This window comes from Vigna unguiculata, chromosome 11, assembly GCF_004118075.2.
Source record: "Vigna unguiculata cultivar IT97K-499-35 chromosome 11, ASM411807v1, whole genome shotgun sequence".
Lineage (NCBI taxonomy): Eukaryota > Viridiplantae > Streptophyta > Magnoliopsida > Fabales > Fabaceae > Vigna > Vigna unguiculata.
In genome coordinates this window covers 17,657,078-17,675,799 of record NC_040289.1, presented here as the reverse complement: position 1 = coordinate 17,675,799, position 18,722 = coordinate 17,657,078, and the positions used below count along the sequence as shown (strand labels likewise).

The 18,722-nt window shown below is 31.1% G+C and overlaps 1 protein-coding gene across 2 annotated transcripts; it reads right to left on the bottom strand.

Moving 5' to 3' along the window:
* Positions 1-5,011: 5,011 nt before the first annotated feature.
* Positions 5,012-17,673, bottom strand: LOC114168216 (ATP-dependent DNA helicase PIF1-like). Of its 2 annotated transcripts, XM_028052957.1 has the most exons (5): positions 17,438-17,673; positions 17,038-17,305; positions 16,858-16,954; position 16,746; positions 5,012-6,115 (listed from the first exon to the last, which is right to left on the bottom strand). In XM_028052957.1, the coding sequence occupies exons 1-5, from the start codon at positions 17,594-17,596 to the stop codon at positions 5,012-5,014; spliced, it is 1,629 nt and encodes a 542-aa protein (XP_027908758.1). In that variant the 5' UTR covers positions 17,597-17,673. The 2 variants fall into 2 exon arrangements, 1 of the variants encoding a protein (XP_027908758.1); XR_003600642.1 differs by lacking the exons at positions 5,012-6,115; positions 17,038-17,305; positions 17,438-17,673 and adding an exon at positions 16,491-16,564 and having other exon boundaries at positions 16,638-16,759; positions 16,858-16,918.
* Positions 17,674-18,722: the final 1,049 nt, after the last annotated feature.

The window sequence follows — 18,722 nt, the reverse complement described above, 5'->3', positions numbered from 1 at the left end:
CACATTAACACAACTTCCACTATCAATTATGAGGGAGCAAGTTTTGTTGTTGATTTGGCACCTTGAGTGAAAAATATTTTCTCTTTGGTTTTCAAATTCTTTAGGCACTTGGCCTAGCATGCGCCTAACCACCAACAAACCTCCTTCATTAGGTTTGATTTCATCCTCACTTGAAGATTGGGAAGAAGTGTGGGAGGAAGAACTTTTAGGGGAGGGGGGAGAAGAATGTTCACTTTCAACCTCTCCTTTAGGGTTCAAGATCATGTTCCTTTTTGTTGGACAATTTGAAGCAATGTGACCATAGCCCAAACACTTAAAACATTTGATGGAACTAGTTCTTGAACTTTGAGAATAGTTTGCATTTTCATGGGAGGTTCTAGACGAATTGGTCCTAGGTGGGTGGTCTTTGGAAGGAGGTTTCTCATCCTTTCTTTCTTTTCCTTTCCAAGTTCTAGAGTAGTATTCATTGTATGAAGTATTCCTCTTGGCCTCTTGTTTCTTTTTCAATTGACTTTCAACTTTTAAGGCCAAGTGTAAAATTTTGTCAAGAGTGGAATACTCATACAACTCAACTACATCTTGAACTTCTCTTCTAAGACCACTCACAAATCTAGCTACCTTTTCTTCTTCACTTTCAAATTGGAGTCCTACTTTGAGAAGCATTGACTCCATCATTTTAAAATATTCATTCACACACATAGACCCTTGTTGAAGCCTTTGGAGCTTCAAAAGAGTCTCCCTCCTATAGTAGGAAGGAACAAATCTAGCGCGCATCAAAGTTTTAATGTCCATCCAAGAGGCCGCGGGTGGCTCTTGGTTAATATTGTCCATACACAATTGATGCCACCATGTCATGGCATAATCTTCAAATTCTAAAACTACTAAATCTACTTGTTCTTGATTACTAACTAAATGAATATTGAAGATTTGGTCCACTTTTTGCTCCCACTCTATGTAGAGGTTTGGATCATTCTCCCCCTTGAACTTTGGAATCTTGATTGGTGGAGGTTGTCTTTGTGGGAGTTGATTGCGCCTTCCACCACCATCATAGCTGTGTCTTCTTCTTCTTCCACCATGGCTAGAGTCCTCGGAAGAGGACCTCCTCCTTCTCCTCTCATCTTCCCTAAGCTCAAGTCTTTGGATGTGCTCTTGTAGGAAGATCTCACTTTGCCTCCTATCCGCCCTCAATTGGTCAAAAGTTTCTCTCCTACTCACTTCCATCTCACGTAAGATGTTGGCAAGGGTTATTTGTCCACTTTCTTGGGCCATAGGAGTCACCATGGGAGGGGAATAAGGTGAGGCCGACTCCTCCTCTTCTTCTACCTCCAAGATTGGATCCATATTCATGTTCCTACACCAAAAACTCACCAAAAACCGAGACAAGGAAGAGGTTAGCTAACAAATAATTCCAAACCCGAGACCAAGTGTGGTCTTCTCAAGCACCCAAGTGTTTTTTATCACACTCCCAAAGCACACAAGCAAGGCTAGCACTCAAAAACCTTCCAAACAAGTGAAAACACCTTTAAAGAGATGAAAACCTTTTCAAAGCTCAAACAAGTGGCTCGGCCACAACACTTTAGGAAGACAAGGAAAAGAAAACTACTAAGACAAAACAAAGATTACCTAAAGACAAGCAAGCAAAGCTAAAAAAAACAAGAAAGTTTAACTTCAAAGGAAACTTGTTTTTAAAGACAAAACTTGAACAAGACTAAAACAATGAAAAGCACTTTTAAGGACTCTATGGAAAGCATTTGAACAAGCCAAGATTATACCTCAAATTATGCATACACCATGAAAGATCATAACCAAGTCAAAGCATGGAACTAATTTGCCAATATCACCCAAAATCCAAGTATAAATTTTGGTAGCATAACACCTAGTAAAAATGGCCAAATGGATTCACCAAGCATTGTAAAAGCTCTCGGCCAAACTGTTTTTGGTCTTGAAAACACTTTTTCTTTTCAAAACTAGGTACTTCAAATGATGAGAAGGATGTTTTAGGGTGTCTTGAACACTTAGTTCCTTAAAATTAGGTCAAAATCAATTTCAAGGAGCATACAACAACACAAGGCATAGATCTCATGCAATAGTTCAAAAACTTAGAAACAAGAACAAGAAAACTCAAAGAAGCATATGACAAGAGACTCAAGCAAAAGTTAGACACATTTAGAGACTCAACATGACATACACAAAGACACAAACATGTAGCTATCATGCATTTAAACTCATGGATTTGAGGCTCAAAGAGTAAGTATCAAAAGACATGTTATCCAACCACATTTAGGAGCAAAAGAGTCACAAAACCGAAGCCAAAATTGCCACAACATAACCTGAAAACGTTGTTTTTCGTATTCTCGGCAGCTCTGACCTTTGCTCACTCATTTGATCATAACTCTCTCCACAGCTCTGACCTTTTTCGTATTCTACCTTGACCTCCCGAATAAAGTTGGCAAACTTTGAAGGCAAATCCTACATCATTAAAACGTTTATTGTTAGCATAATTATTTGAATTTAATTATAGTAATAAGCATAATAATAAATAAGAAGGAATATACCAAGTGACTTGCTTTGCTTTCATACTTTGACAATTTCACTGAAAATATAGATCTTGTATTTTGATGAGTAATACGGTTCATAAATGTTGTCCAACTTGTTGGTGTACATCCACCTTTAAACACTGTTAGGTGAAATAAACAATTTCCCAAATACTGAAACTGGATGTGAGAATCACTTTGAATTTGATACAAATTTCTCATATTAAACCAACCTTCAGTGATCATTGGGTTATCTGAATCCATGTTATAGGTAATTGTTGTGGTCATACCATTTACATCTACCAAGTGCCACTATGAGCCTAATTCGTGTGCATAACCAACAGCAAAGTGTCGATCAACAAACAAAAATGGCTACAAAACAATGAGGATACTAAATTATTTTCAAACAATAAAGACATTATGAATATTTTTTCTGCAATAACAGAATGAAAAACAAAACATTTATAAGTTGTCAACAGACTTATATATGAACAAAAAATATATTTATTTATAACAGACGTTCATAAAAATTGAATTCAGAATTAATAATTATTTTAAAAAAAATATATAAAGAAAAAAAAATTGAAAAAATTCTGAACATTGAAATAATAAAGAAACTCAAGTGAGAGGTGCAGTACATACGTGTAGGGTAATAGATCTAAATTTGTAATTGTGTTAAAATTGAAGACATACCTTAGTGATGAAGGATTATCTTGTTTCCTTTTAGAGTTATGAATATGGTGAAGTTATTTAAGAAAGCTTTTTGAAAATTCCCACTGGACATTAAGATAGCAAGCTATCTAGATGTGAAGGTTCATTTCTCAAGCTCATGAAAGGAAGAAGAGAGTTGGATTCAAGCTTAAACTCACACAACATTAACAACACTTAAAGAACCAAAATGAAAGAAGAAACATTAAAAATGGAAAGCATAGAAGATGAAGCATGGAAGAAGCACGCCACTCATAGGGGGGATCTAAGCCAACCAAGCCCTAGAGATGAGTGATGGTGCCGCCACTTGCAAGCAAGATAAGGCAAAGGTGAGTTCACTTCTAGGAAGGAGAGCTCACGAAAATTTAAAGGTTGAAACACAATAGTTTAGAAACAAAATGATCAACCCTTTTACAAGACAAGGAGCACCCTTTAAATAGGAGTTCATAGGGGTCCTTTAGCAAATACAAAAACATGAAAAAGGATTAACTAGCAAACCCTAAACCTAATGTGAGAGTGAGTCTTGGCCAAGTGAAGGAAGATGATTGGTGGAGGCATTCCCATGAGGATTCTAGGCCAAAAGAGGAAGGAGACCAAGTGACCTTCTAAGGCATAAACCACAAAGGCAAAAGGAGACAAGGTACATGTCTACTTTTGCTTTTGCTTTATGCTTTTTGCTTTCCTCTCTCTTCCACTTCATCCAAGTGCTCCAATCACCAAGTGCCACCTAGCCATGCTCTACTTTCTCTTAATTACCTACAAAACAAGACAAACAAGGATTAGCATGTTGGTTTAAGTTAATCTAATCTTGGTCAAAGGTCAACTTTGGATCAAAGTCAACAAGTCAACCAAAATAAATCAACTAGAAACCAACTTAGGGAATTCAAACTAAAGTAATGCAAAATAAAGATAAAGGTGATGGAATAGAAGACTCCCCTCTAGACATGCTTCTAGTGATCCTTCTTGATGGAACTTCTAAGGAGGTGGTCATGCCTTCATCACTTAGAGAATATGTAGATGGTGTTGAACTTCCAAAGTATTGTTCTCTGATGTTGGGTTTGGTCCATTTCCAATTTTGTAATTGCAGAGAAATGGAGGTTGAAATGTAGTGTTGAGTGAAGGATGCGTATGAAATGGTAAAGTGAAAGTTGTGAAGGAATGACAACCTTTAAGTCAGAATACAGAACATTGTCACGTGCAAACAGTGACAACAAATTTAAAATTGTTATTGTTCACTGTCAGTAAAGTAACAGATAAAATAAAGTATAGAAGTTACAGGTAAAGTAACAGCAAAAATATATAATTCAGATTCTTTAACATTTACAAAATTAAACAAATGAAATGCAATTATGTCAATTCGGATTCAGTAACACCCAAGCACATGTATGTAGATATTTATTGTTGAAAATAGAGTAAACCAACAAATAAAAATTGAAAACCAACATATATATATATATATATATATATATATATAACTAATAGAAGAAACAATAGTGTATTAATATATAAGAAGCATTACTGGAATGCAGAGAAGTAGCTCCTGGAAAAAGAAATTATAAACAATGAAAGTATGACAACATTTATCAATCATTATATATTATACAGTTCTAATCTGCATGAACTGTAATGTGCACCAAAATTTGTATATGGACCCAAAAAATAAAGTAATCTGCACCAATTGTAATCTGCAAGGTAAAAATTAAATACAGTTAAATGTAAAATAATTGAAAATTTGTAAGAATTATATAAAAGTAATTTGTATACCTTTATCAAAGATTTTCAAAGATTTCTTTGTAAACCACATTTGTAGTTGTAGTGGTTACTTTTCCATCTTCATCCAGAATTAAGATTTTTAGTCCTTTCTTTGATGTGACTCTAGAAACTGCTACGTACAATTGTCCATGAGTAAAAACTGGGCGAGGAAGATAAAGTCCAACTTTAGAAAGAGTTTGACCTTGGCTTTTGTTTATTGTCATCGCAAAGCATAAGGATATTGGAAATTGCCTCCTTTGAAATTTGAACGGGATGCTGGAATCAGAAGGTGTCAAGTTCATTCTTGGTATGAATATTTTGTCACCAACATTTTTGCCAGTTATTACTGTAGCAGAGATAACATTCTTTCCCAAATCATTAACTTGCAACCTTGTACCATTGCACAGACCATTTGCTTGATCAATGTTTCTTAAAAGCATAATTGGTACGCCAATTTTCAATTTAATCCTATGATTTGGAATTCCTGAACATTTAATATCATTCAGAAACTCTTGAGTAAACCACTCACCTTGAATTTCTTGATCATCATCAGATTGGCAAGGAGTGTCTGAACTTAAATAAACTTTTTCTTCACCAGGAATCAAAGATAAAATAAAGTCATTTACTTGTTCAACACTATCAATTGTAGGGCAAAGTATTGCACCATCATCAAAGAATCCAGGAGTCATGATATTTTCAATTAGACCACCATAAACAAATTTGACTAAAGAAAGTAAAGGTGTTTCACTTTCCTGAATTAGAAGATCTGTTGGTATTGAAAGGTTGGCTTCACCACTTTCATTCAAATTCATATTTCCATCTCCAATTTTAAGAATCCAATCAGCAAATTCTTTTATATCTTTTGCACTTTCATTTGAAATAGCAGTCTTTAACCTCATGTTTTGTGATAGCTTAAGAACTGTGCAATATTGCCACAAATCAGAATAGTTAATTGATGAGTTCACAATATCATACCTTGATCCCTTTCTTACTACTGGCAAGATTTGTCTAAAATCACCGCCCAAGACCACCACCTTTCCACCAAATGGTTTGTCAGCATTATGTTGATTCGTAGCTCTCATAATGTCTCTCAATGTTCTATCAAAAGCTTGAAAGCATAGCTTATTCATCATAGGAGCTTCATCACATATTATAATTTTTGCTTCCATCAATAGTTTAGCACGAAGACTTCCTTGATTGATGTTACATGTTGATTCATCATTGATTGCTAATGGTATGCAAAAAGTAGAATGAGCAGTTTTACCTCCAGGAAGCAATAAAGATGCAATCCCACTTGAAGCTACATTAAGGGCAATCATTCCTTTTGCTCTAATAGCAGCTGACAAAAGTTTCCAGAGATATGTTTTTCCAGTACCACCATAACCATATAAGAAAAAGAAATTCCCTACCTCTGAGTTCACTGCCGTCATAATTCTGTTATAAACATGTAGTTGCTCATTAGTGACAGACTGCAATAGAGATTGATGTAGCTTCTCCATTTGTTCTTTATCATAATTCATTTCATCAACAATGAACCTGTTTTGAAATTTGAATGAATTTGAAAGATCAGGTTGAGGAAGGCAACTATAATCTGATAAAGCTCGCCCATTTGAATTTAGAAGTTCTTGTACTTCTAGTAAGCAAAGATTGTGTAAATCATGCTCTTCAATTTGTAAATCTAAAAAATAGAATATGTAATTAATACCTAATTATGGAAAAAATAGTGTAGAATAATTCAATTTAGTACCTGGTATGTTCAAGTCTTTTCTTTTTTGATATAGGATACCATCTGCAAGTAAAGTCCAAGTTGCATCCCAAACAACATTTGGCTTAGACATTGTATTCATGATTAACAAAGCAACAAATAACCTTCTAAGTTGATTACCAGATGCAAGATGGCTAGCCTCTTTAATGCCATCAATGAATTCTTTGTCATCTGCCAATAATCCTAATTCTTGGCAAGCCTCTTGGTATGTGGAGAATGTTTTACCATTAATTGTCTTTATACTATCATGATCAATACAACCTTTTTGTTTTGTTAGTAAGATTCTCATGTAGTAGCATTCACCTGATCCTGGAGGAACATATGTTAGTCGACCAATACTATAACCTTGCTTTCTTGGTTTCCATTGTTTTTGTTGAGACATCCAAACAAACTTTGTTGGAAATTCAGAATAGGTCAAGTTTCTACCTTCCTCAAATTTTTTGTTAGCTTCAAACCAAGCTAGGAACATGGTGTTCATATTCTCATTCCTATGCAATACATCATCAATTCGATCATCATCTTTAAACAAAACTGGTTGTTGATCTTGTAAGTGAAAAGTTAATCGTTGAACAGCTGGCCACCGATGATGGATATCAAAACCAAAAATTCGCCAAACTACTTCACATGCAGATAAATATCTACAATCAGAGTATCTTTTTATCTCATCAACAATACGCATCTCTGTAGATTCATTCTCCTTGTCTGTAATTTTAATTGTTGCTCTATCAGGACCTTTGTTTACATATTTGAACAAATACTTGATTGAGTTGGATTTGTTGCAATATTCTGTATTAACATGAGCTTGATAACGCATTAACAAAAGAGGACTATACGGCACCACATTTGCATTACCTAATTTATGTCCATTTTTCAACACAAATAAACCATCATCTTTACGTCTATATACAGGATATCAATCTTCATCAATTGTAGTTGAATGTCTAAATTTTTTAGGAAAAAATTTAGAACACCGACCTTCTTTCATACATGGCGAGTTGAATCTAGCAGCTCCGCAAGGACCATGTATCATATATGTTTGAACAGCCTTTGAAAGTTTAGGATAGAGATCTGGATGAGGAAGTTCAGCAGAGATAACTTGATCTATATGCTTTGCATTTTCTAACTTGTTAGAGTCACTCAACCATAGTAATATATGAGCATGTGGCAGACCTCTCTTCTGAAATTCAACAGTATACATACCTAAATTTGTAAAATAATTATTAGAGAAAAAAATAGGCAGAAAAGAAAAATAAATTAAGAAAATTAAAATTGTATACCTGCATTGACTTTGCCAAAGAAATTATTCTTCTTGAAATCTGTCATCATTTGGTCTAATTTCATTTTAAAAACTCTACAAACTATGTCTGGCCTATCTGAAGCAGTTAATCCTCTTGATTTGACAAAATCAACAATTTCAGGCCAATTTACATTACATGTGATTGTTATAAACAAATCTGGATAGCCATACCTCTTACAAATTGCCATAGCATCTTGGCAATTATTGAACATGTATCTCATACCACCTGTAAATGAAGCTGGAAGAACAATACGCTCACCAATGGAAGAAGGATCAGTTTCACCTTTGTTAACAGCTTCTTGTAACCCATTCAGAATATCTGAACGAATGAGTTTTTGATTATTTCGTATAAAAGACAACCTTTGGGCTTCAATCATGGTGTATGTATCCACTAAAAACTGTTGAAACAATCTACGTGAATTTACAACATTACCAAATTCAACCTTTCTCTCTTATATTCTGAAAGCAATGAATTCTCGTAAAGAAATGCGAATTCTCTTTCTACTTTGTCCATATTTTTGACAATCTCTAATTGGAATATCCTCTTGATAACCATCCTCTCCGTATGGGAAAATCAAAGGATATTGAAGAGGAATGAAACATGTGTGTGTTTCATGTAGTCTTGTTAATTGACTAGAAACTTTCTTGACAATGATGTCCCTTCCTACATCTAAGGTGCTCAAATCACCAACAATCAATGCTGCCACTTCATCTGCTACTGGTGTATTATATACTCTAGGATCCTTAAAGCGATGTCTAAATAACCTCAATCCAAAATCTCATTGTTCATGATCATGTATAAAATCTCTTACTCTTCTGAATGTTTGAGCAAGTACATTGTGTTTGTCAATCATTTTCTTCAATTCTTCGATCAATGATTTATCAAATATGGATTGCTGACTATCAGACCTGAAAAAGTAAATATTAGTCAATTATATGCCAATGATGGCTAAAACATAAAGAAACTATTTAAACATACCCAAAGTGACTAACTTTGTTGCTTGTTTCATTTTCTGTGTCATAAATATATAGTTGTGCAAATTTCGGATTTGATCCTTTTTCGGGCAATAAACTTCCAATGCGATGGTAATTTTGACCACTAAGAATAAATTGAGGAGGACCTGATCCATCGTTGATTGAGGAATGGATCTTAGCACCAATGGATGTAAATGAGAACATGTTGTTGTAACTTCTTATGTAATGTAAGAAATTCTGGCTTGTACTGTCTTCTCCTTTTAACAACTTTTGAAGCAATTGTGGAGGTTTCTTCAACAATGGAAGTTGTACTTTTCCCTTTTGACAACAAAGAGAGAAATCAACTTGTTTTAATCTTTTGCATTTATCAGATCTTTCTTCGTACCACAGTTGAGCTTGACAATAGGGACACTCAAGTGAACACTCCCCAACATCAACATTTCCTAAGTACATAAAAAACATATATGTCAGTAATTAAATAACATTTATAATTAAATATAAAAACACTAAAAAGTATTGTTTGACCTTGAATTTCAGCTTTTGAATACAAATCAGATTTGAAATGTCCAATTATGTTATCTGAAAGAAGAAGAAAGTATTTATTATTTAAAAAACAATTTAAATAAAGAAACACAAAGTATTTATTATTTAAAATGAACCATTATTGATTACCATCATTTTCATCTTCTTCAGAATTATTGTCAAAATCCAATATCTTCGAAATAGATCTAATAGACTGCTCCCGAGAAGGCTGACAGAATTGTAAACCTTTAACAAAGATTGAAATTAATATTAGGAAGCTGAATTTTTAACAATTAAAGAAATTAAAGTAATGAAATGAATTTTGTTTATATTATAAATTACCATGACTTTGGTGTTGTTGAACATAAAAAGGATTAACAACTTCAGAAAAAGCAGAAGAATTTAGTGAAGCATGACTGGAGCTGCTACCCACAATTTCTTTAGGTAACAGTTCTGTATTAAACACATTGATTTTGCTTCTTCCAATAGGACAATCAAATTGAACAATACCTGCAAGTACATCCATAAATTAATGAACTAAATATTATTTATATATATGATTTTGTAATTCTGTTATTAATTTAATTTATCATTCAAATATAATTTTAAATAGTAAAATATATTAGTGAAATACATTTGAATAACTAAAATAACTTCAATTTTAGTATGCACAACTCAATTTTAAAACAAAAAATAGTAAAATATATTAAAGCACTAATATATTAAGAGAAAAGCATTAAAAAAATTAATATATTTTTCATTTGTACCTTTGTTGTTACTGTTGCTGTTTTGCAAAATTGGAGCATTGGTAGATCCAATTGATGTAGAACCCTGAAATTCTGATAAGAGAGGTAGTAATAGAAAAATTTAGTATGAAAGAAATTCAATTGAAGATTTCATAATAATAGATATATAAAGAATTAGATATGAAAGAAATTACTTTTATCTGCCAACTTGTGATTTATAATAAGTTTCCTTCTTCTTCGTGCAGCTTTCCCATTATTTTGTTCAAGTTCTGCAAAATGCAGTCAAAAAAAGGATTATGAAATGAATTTAAAGATGAAACCAATTAATTATGAAATGATGTCATCTAATATGAATGTGTGTTAATTGTATAATATGCATTAAAGATGAAAAATGAGACTAATAAGTATGCAGTGCTAGCATTTGTACTGAATTTTGGATTAAAACTAAATTCAAAAACAAACTTACCACAATATGTCAACTCGGAAAGTGGCTTTCTAATAGTAGATTGAATTCTTTTATTCTGCACGTCTGTATCTTCATTGAGAGATAAGTAGGTTTTGCTAGTTGAATCTGGCGTAACATTTTCTTTGGATACTGGTAGAATAGTTAAAAAGTCCAATGAGAAAAGAATAGATGTCAAACGAATGCATTAATAAAGATTTGTGTTAGTGCAATCAATGGATTCAGATTTGTGAATGAAATGAAAAATAGTTTGATAACAATGAATGCAGTAATAAATTTGTTGGATGAAATTTATAGTGAATGAAAAAATTATTACCACAATATCTTATATGAGAAAGAGGTGTAGTATTGTCCTCATTTGTTAATGAAATCAAAATAAGAAAAAAAAATAACATAGATGTAGATTTAATTGGATGAGAAACGAATGAAATGAGCTCCAAAAAATGAAGAAACTTAAAAATGCAATGTGAGAAACATAAAAATATTGAACCTGTGGACTTCATCAAGGTAGTAGATAAATTTTGTGGGATAATGTTCTTCCTTTTTCTTCTTCCATTTGTTGAATCCATTTGGTTGTGATAATGTTCAAAGTGTGCAGAAGTTATGCATTGTATTGTTGTATTATGGTGTTTTACAAATTCATTACATGTTGGAGGAAGATTTAAAATTACAAATAGAAAACTAATAACAAAAGCAATTAACAATGCACTGTGAAGAAAGTAAAGCAGAGAGGAAGAAAAAACCTATTAGTATATGTAGGCACATTTATAATAATCAACCAACATTCTTCCTGATGATTCAGGTACTGTCAGTACAAACTTTTGACAAAAAAGAACAAACATTTCATTGATATGGAAATAGCAGAACTGAACAAATAACTCAAAATTTGGAAAAGCGTACCTTTTGAAAAAGATTTGATCTCCAAAGTCCAAATTGATGATTTGCAGACAATGCAAAGCCTCATTTCAGAATGTGGATCTGTGATATATGTCCTTTTTTGCTAAGCACAAAAGTACTCTGCTTTGTAATAGTCAACCATTCAAGTAAACATTTGTTTCTACATTTAGTGTAAAATGCAACTACTAAAGAAAGGCGAAAACAAAATAATTTTATTGTTTTCAAGTTTAGAAATGAAAAAAAATTTCGAAGAAATAAAATTTTAATTAAAAAACTTATAAGAGAGTTCAAAATGAAATGGGTTTTAAAGTTTTCATGGTTACTATATTAATAAAAAACAATTTCAATAAATTTTGCAACAAATATTAAAATAATTTTTGTAAAGAAATTAATAAAATCTTTTGAAAATTATATTGAGTTAGTATGCCCAAGTATTAGTACTGTAGAATATCAAGTTGGCTTCTTTATTATTACTGTTAAACTTTTTTTAAAGGAAAACAATCAAATATTTTAACATATTTGAATTCTTATCATAATCATTTCAAATTATTTATAGTATCGGAAATGTAAATTTATTTTAGAAAATCATTACTTAAATAAAATTTGTGTTACGAAAATAATTAAAATATAAAACGTGACGATAATTAAATTCGGTTAAATACTTTTAGATATGGCTTCTAATTATTAGAAGCAACAAAAAAAGGATGCTAAAACTATTACAAACAAAATAAAACCAAACTACTTTCAAAGTTCTTCAAAAAAACATACATAATATAAATAGAAAACTAAAAGAAAAGTGGAATATTAGAAATTGCATTCTTTGTGGACGTATACTTTGATCTTCTTCTTCTTCATTTTTTTGTCCGCTAGAAACACAAGAATATCTCCTTCTTCCAAACGATTGAATGTGCAGAAGTCCTTCCATCCCTTCCCAATCTTACTTGACTTCTTTGGTGTATTACGTAGCAGAAGTTTACATTGAACAATGAAGGTGTTGTTACGTCCCTGCAATTCCAACCTCCTCAACCTACGTTTACGAACGTAATCTGCAAAGTCAGATTGGAGGTCCTGAAAAAAGAACAAAATAAGACCACAAATACAAATATATAAAGAAAACAAAATATAAGACCAAAATAATAAAATTATAAGTTCACCAGATGGCTTCCTTTGCATTGATATTTTGACAATTTGACTCTAAACAGATGTTTTTTTCGCAACCGAATTAGGTTTGAAAGAAATTTGGCACCAGTCGATATTGTAGACATGTTGGGGAATACAGTGATGTGGAAGGTAGAATTGCCAACATATCTAAATACAATTTGATGGATATGTTGCAGTTTATAAAAAACTCGTAGGCTATACCAACCATCCGTGAGAACGGGATGATTCACATCCATATTAAAGCTTAACTGATGTTGATTCCCTTCAATATCTTCCAAGTGCCAAACGGGTCCTAATTCCTCACCAAAAATAGCGAAAAATATTGGATCAACATGTCCAAACTCCTAATGAGACAAAAAACAGATAGAAAGGTCAAAAAGATGAATAAGACAAATATGAAACTGATGATGAAAGCATAAATATTAAAATATAGGAATAAAAACATAATTGGGTGATGTAAAACTGATAAAAACAAAGAACAGAAAAGTAATGAATTTGAATGGTTACTGGAAAAAGATGACATCTTTAGATGAAACCAATAGTAAGTCAGAGTTGAAACAAAGTAAAAATATAAGTTGTCTTATGAAAGACAAAAAAGGTGGACATAGATGAGAAATGCATAAAAAACAGTCGTTTTAATTGATTTCAACGATTATTGAACAAAGATGACATTTTGATAACAAAAAATGAAATGAAGTAAGATTTGGAGAATAGATGATGAAGGAAAATATAGTTTAACATACATGAAGCATGGGAAACAAATAGAAAAAAACGACCTTTGAAGGATTATTGCAGAAAGTTTGTATTTTTATAAAGAAAATCGAGAATAAGTAATATTGTATAAAAAGTGATCACATAAAAACATGTTTTTGAACGATTAGGATGGATGACGAAGCAATGTGGTACGGTCTAAACTTAAAAAAAAACATCAAAGCAAATATTTTTTTTAAGTTTTTGTGAAGTAGACGTACCTGATTATGAACAAAATGATACGTGGTGAACCTTCCTAAAGTTTTTCTGGCAATGACACTCAAAGAGGAAGCCATGGAAGCAAGTGTAGGGGAGTGACCTTTCTTTTTCAGTGATTTTGTAAAAACGTAAAACTTGATAGTAAATAGGAAAACAGACGGTTATATAGATATGAAAAGACTTGTAATTAAAGAGAAAGTTTTTTGAAAATTGAATCATATTTAATAATATTTTTAATTTAATTTTGATAAAGTAAAAAAAACTTAAAAAATAATATACATTTTTTAAATAAATAAAAAAATCAGAATTTGAAAGAGTAATAACAGATAAAATTAATATAATAAAGAATTCAGAAAAAAAACTAATAAGAAGTTGACAGAGTAATAGCACATAAAAATAATATAATAAAATAATAAAATAAAAGATAACTAATTAATAAAAGAAGAAAACTTAATGATTAAGAAAAATAAAAATCAACTTTTATCCTTTAAATGAAAAGTTAGAAATGTTTTTTGATTTGTTAATCAATCTGTTTGATAAAGGAATCATGGTGAAAACATGAAATAATTTTTTTATGTTACGAAAACAATAATGTAGTTGGAAAATATACATAGATAAAAACTTAATGAATTTGATGTAGCTAGCATCATAATGTAGTTGACATTAAAAATAATATCAAAACTTCGACATTAGGCTAGCAATATATACTAAATTTTAAAAATAAGCATATACAACAAAATGTATATAAATTTAAAGAAATCTATTTAAAAAAGGTAAACAAATATTCAAAATAAAGGATTTTTTATAAACCAAAACAAAAGGAAAAACCTATGCTGAAATTAATTAATTTAATGTAGCTAGCATGATTATAGTGTTGACAATGTCAAATTATATCAACACACTTTGATTCAGCTAGCAAATTTTGAAAGAAAAAATAGAGTACAGAATTAAAAATAAGCATGAAATGTATTCATAATTAAATTAAAACATAGTTGAAGTAATATTGTTTTCAAAATAACAACCAAAGACAAACAGAAAATAATGGTCATAAGTACAAATACATAACAGCAGCAAATGTTTTTCAAAAAATAACATAACAAAAAATCCAAATAAAGTCTATCACTTTTCAATCTTTATATTCTTCTTCAACATCTTCACTGGAATCTTCTTGTTTTCTTGAACCATAGATCGACTTTGTCTTTTAAGTACTGGAACAGGTGGTTGAGTACCCAAATCAAGATTGTCCAGATGAGATGATTCTTTGCGGGTTAACTCATGAATTTGAACATCAATTACATTTTTATTTTTCAAGGATTCTTCGGGAGGAGCATGGCTTGATACTATATTGTTCAAATCATCACTTAGAGTCTCAAGATCATTTGATTCTTCTGTGAATTTGATCAACAAATCCTAAAAAAAAAAGATTAGCATATACAAAGCTTTATAAAATAAGTTAAATTGTAATCTTCAACTACCTCTGCAATGGAATCAGATGAGATTTGATTTGTTCGCTCATTTAATTTGGTTTCTTCTTCATTTGCAGAGTATAGATCCTAAAAATTGTATAAAATATTAATAATGATAAAATTTAAGAAAAAATTAGGCTAACACGTGAAAATAAATAGAAAAATAAACTTACCAAAGATTTAATTTCAACATCAGAAAAGCTTTCAATTACTTTTTCATCCATGCAAACTTTTTTAACTCTGAATGATTGTTCAAATTTGGTATTATAATCATTCTTGCACTCAACTTTGAAGAGATAGGTCTTATCAATTAGGACTTCAAACTCTTTAGGCAAGTCTCCAGCAGCAGTGTTCTATTAAAAAAGTAATTAATATAAATGATGTAAATTAATGTTAAACGATTACTGTACAACAATAATGAGTAAAATAAGTGGAAACGAAGTACCCAATATAGAATAGTAAATAATTGATTGTGAATTCATTTGAAAATTATACAAAACATTTAAGTTAAATGTCAACAATATAAGCAGAATTGATTAGATTAAAAACTTAACCTTGTCTTGCAAGTCAAGAATGTCAGAGCATGATTTCTTCAACATTGCACTTGCATCACGATCAAATACAACAAAAGTTGTAGAATCCGTAGCATCAATTACACGAAGTTTCAGTTTAAACCTAAAAAAAACAATAAAGACATTATGAACATTATTAAGTTTTCTTAATATTATATTAATAAAATCCTGTTGTGAATATTGAAAATTTTACCTAGGTGTAACCTTAATGACATGCTTGTTACACTTTTCACAAAAAAACATTTTGGAATCAGGATAAACTGCTTTGTTGCAGATACATGCTGTATACCACCAATCATCATGATCTAGCACATGTTTGATAGTAGCTTTTACTACAAAAGTACTTTCCTGTAAAATTTAGAATATAAAATTATGAAAAAAAAATAGTCATTAAATAAAAAAATTTATGTGGAACATAGAGACAAATATTTGAACCTGCTTAAAATCTTTTAGACCTTCAATTGAACTCCTAGGATGCAGCTTAATGAAATCATCTTCTAAGCTAACTTTAGAGGAAGCACAAAGTTGGGTAAGAGCTTGAGAAGGAGATTCAGTATTATCCCACATCCTACATTAAAAAAATAATTTATATTACAAAGATATAGATATATTTATGTATAAACAAAGATATATGTTATCTATATAGACTTACATTTTTTTCAACTTGGTTGCATCTTCACCATCACAGTTAAAGATAATCTTGGTACAGTTCATACAGTTTTGAATAGAAACTTTATCTACAAAAGAGAAAATGTCAAAAAGATTTTTATTCATTAATACAACTGTAATAATGTGGTTTATGTTAGTTACCTTGGAAGGTCTTCACTTTGCAATAATGCAAAGCAATGACAACATGTTGATCCTCTCCAGAGGCCAGAAATGCATTTAACATATCAACATATTGACCAAATAAAGTACACTCCAGTTGCAAACTATTGAATGTTAAAAATAACATAAAAAGAGAAGCAGATGAAATACATGAAGAAAAATAAAAAACAATAAAGAACAAAAACAAATGAAATCTGCTTACCCATCAGCTTCAATAAGGATGACATTCATTTTGGTTTTCTTACCAGCTTTCTCTAGCTCCCGCTTTGTTCCAACACCAGTAAACATCCCAATCACATCTACAGAAAGAGGAAAAAGAAAGAAAAGAAATTAACAAAAAGTTATACAAAAAAATGAAGAAAAATAAGCAAAACATACTTACTAACTAAGTAATCTGTGTCAAAACCATCAGCTATGATGGTTGAGAAAGGGGTGTATGAAGTTGTAGTTTTCGGAACTAAGGTACTTTGCACCATATTGACCTTGGTTCCAAATTGGAAGTTGATCTTATAGGCATGTTTTGTGGCTCTATAAGAACCACCATTACATGAAACACTGAAAGATTGGATGGTGTAAACCTTGTCCTCTTTGATTTCAGACTGGAATTTGTATATCAATGTGCGTCTAACAGATGCATGGATTAGTACACCCTGAAAAAAAAGATTCATAAATGAAAAAATAGAAGCACATTTAAACTTACAAAAACATATCTAAACTTTTGGGTAAAAAAAAATTTAGGAAAAGTCAAAAAATAAAAGCCGTTTATAGTTCAAGGAAGATACCTCTTGGTCTTGAAGAACAATTTCCATGGAAAATGGAGTTTTTCCTTTTGTGTAATCTTCAACAAACCATAAACTTACAACTCTTGCAAGGATATTCCAACTCTCCTTCTCAGGGTTTAGTTCTTGTAAAGAGTGAGTGTGTTTTTGGATAACAGACATGGTTGAAGGAATGAGGAAAATGAGGGAAATCAGAGTAGAGTAAGGAATGAAGAAAGGTCTGCAGAAATGTATTTGTACAAAACATAAAAACATAAAAAGAATAGATTGGAAGATCATAAATACAAAACAACACCATACGCATGCTCTGGTTTTCATTTCACAAATTTAGAAACAATCTGCAAAAGCAAAATCAGATTTTGATGCGAAAAAAGATATTTACTGAAACAACACGCAAAGTGTGGTTTAGGTTAAACAAATGGAGTAAAAATTGGGAGAAGTGACTGACAAAAATACGAAGATCACAAAAAAGAACAAAAGCTGTTTTTCACATGGCTCAATGTTGTGCAATAAAAGGAAATATGGCAGAAAGCAGTACAAAAAGAAAACAAAAAGTAACTTTAAATGTTGTAAAAGGTTGACAAATCAACGAAAATAGGAGATAAAGATCTGATTTCAATATACCACTAATGAAAAAAGTAAGGGAATGCAATATTCATAACTAATCAACAACATGCAATAGGCCACAAAAATAAATTTTTAAAACTATAGTATGGAAGATCTTTGAATCAAAGATACAACAATTAAGAATCAAACAAAGAACATCAGACATCACAAAATCAATAACAAAGAAAGACATGTTTCTCAGTTAATAGAAACCAATAAAACATGAAATAGGCAAAATAAATCAATAAAACAAATTCATAAATAATTCATAAAGAATCAACAACAAATTATCTTATGAAATAAAATGGCAACAGATTCTGCATTTAAAGTTGAGGGACAATAAGATCAAGCTCAAACTTCTTCATCAGACATCAGAAAATCAATAACAAAGAAAGACATGTTTAACCAAAACACATGAATTAAACAATTAAACAATACAACATATTAAAGGAATTCCTTTGATTAAAACATATTCTCCTTAGCAGTGGAAGTCAGCAACTGGAATACGTAGTGGAAGTCAGGATGAAGTTATGTTATTAGAGTTAATGAAGGAATGAACCCAAAAACAACCTACATAAACAAAAAAAAAACAAAAAATGAGTTAAAACAACATAACAGATTGATGAAATAACATAAAATATAAAATTAACATAAAAATGAAATAAACCTCAAATTTTGGGGT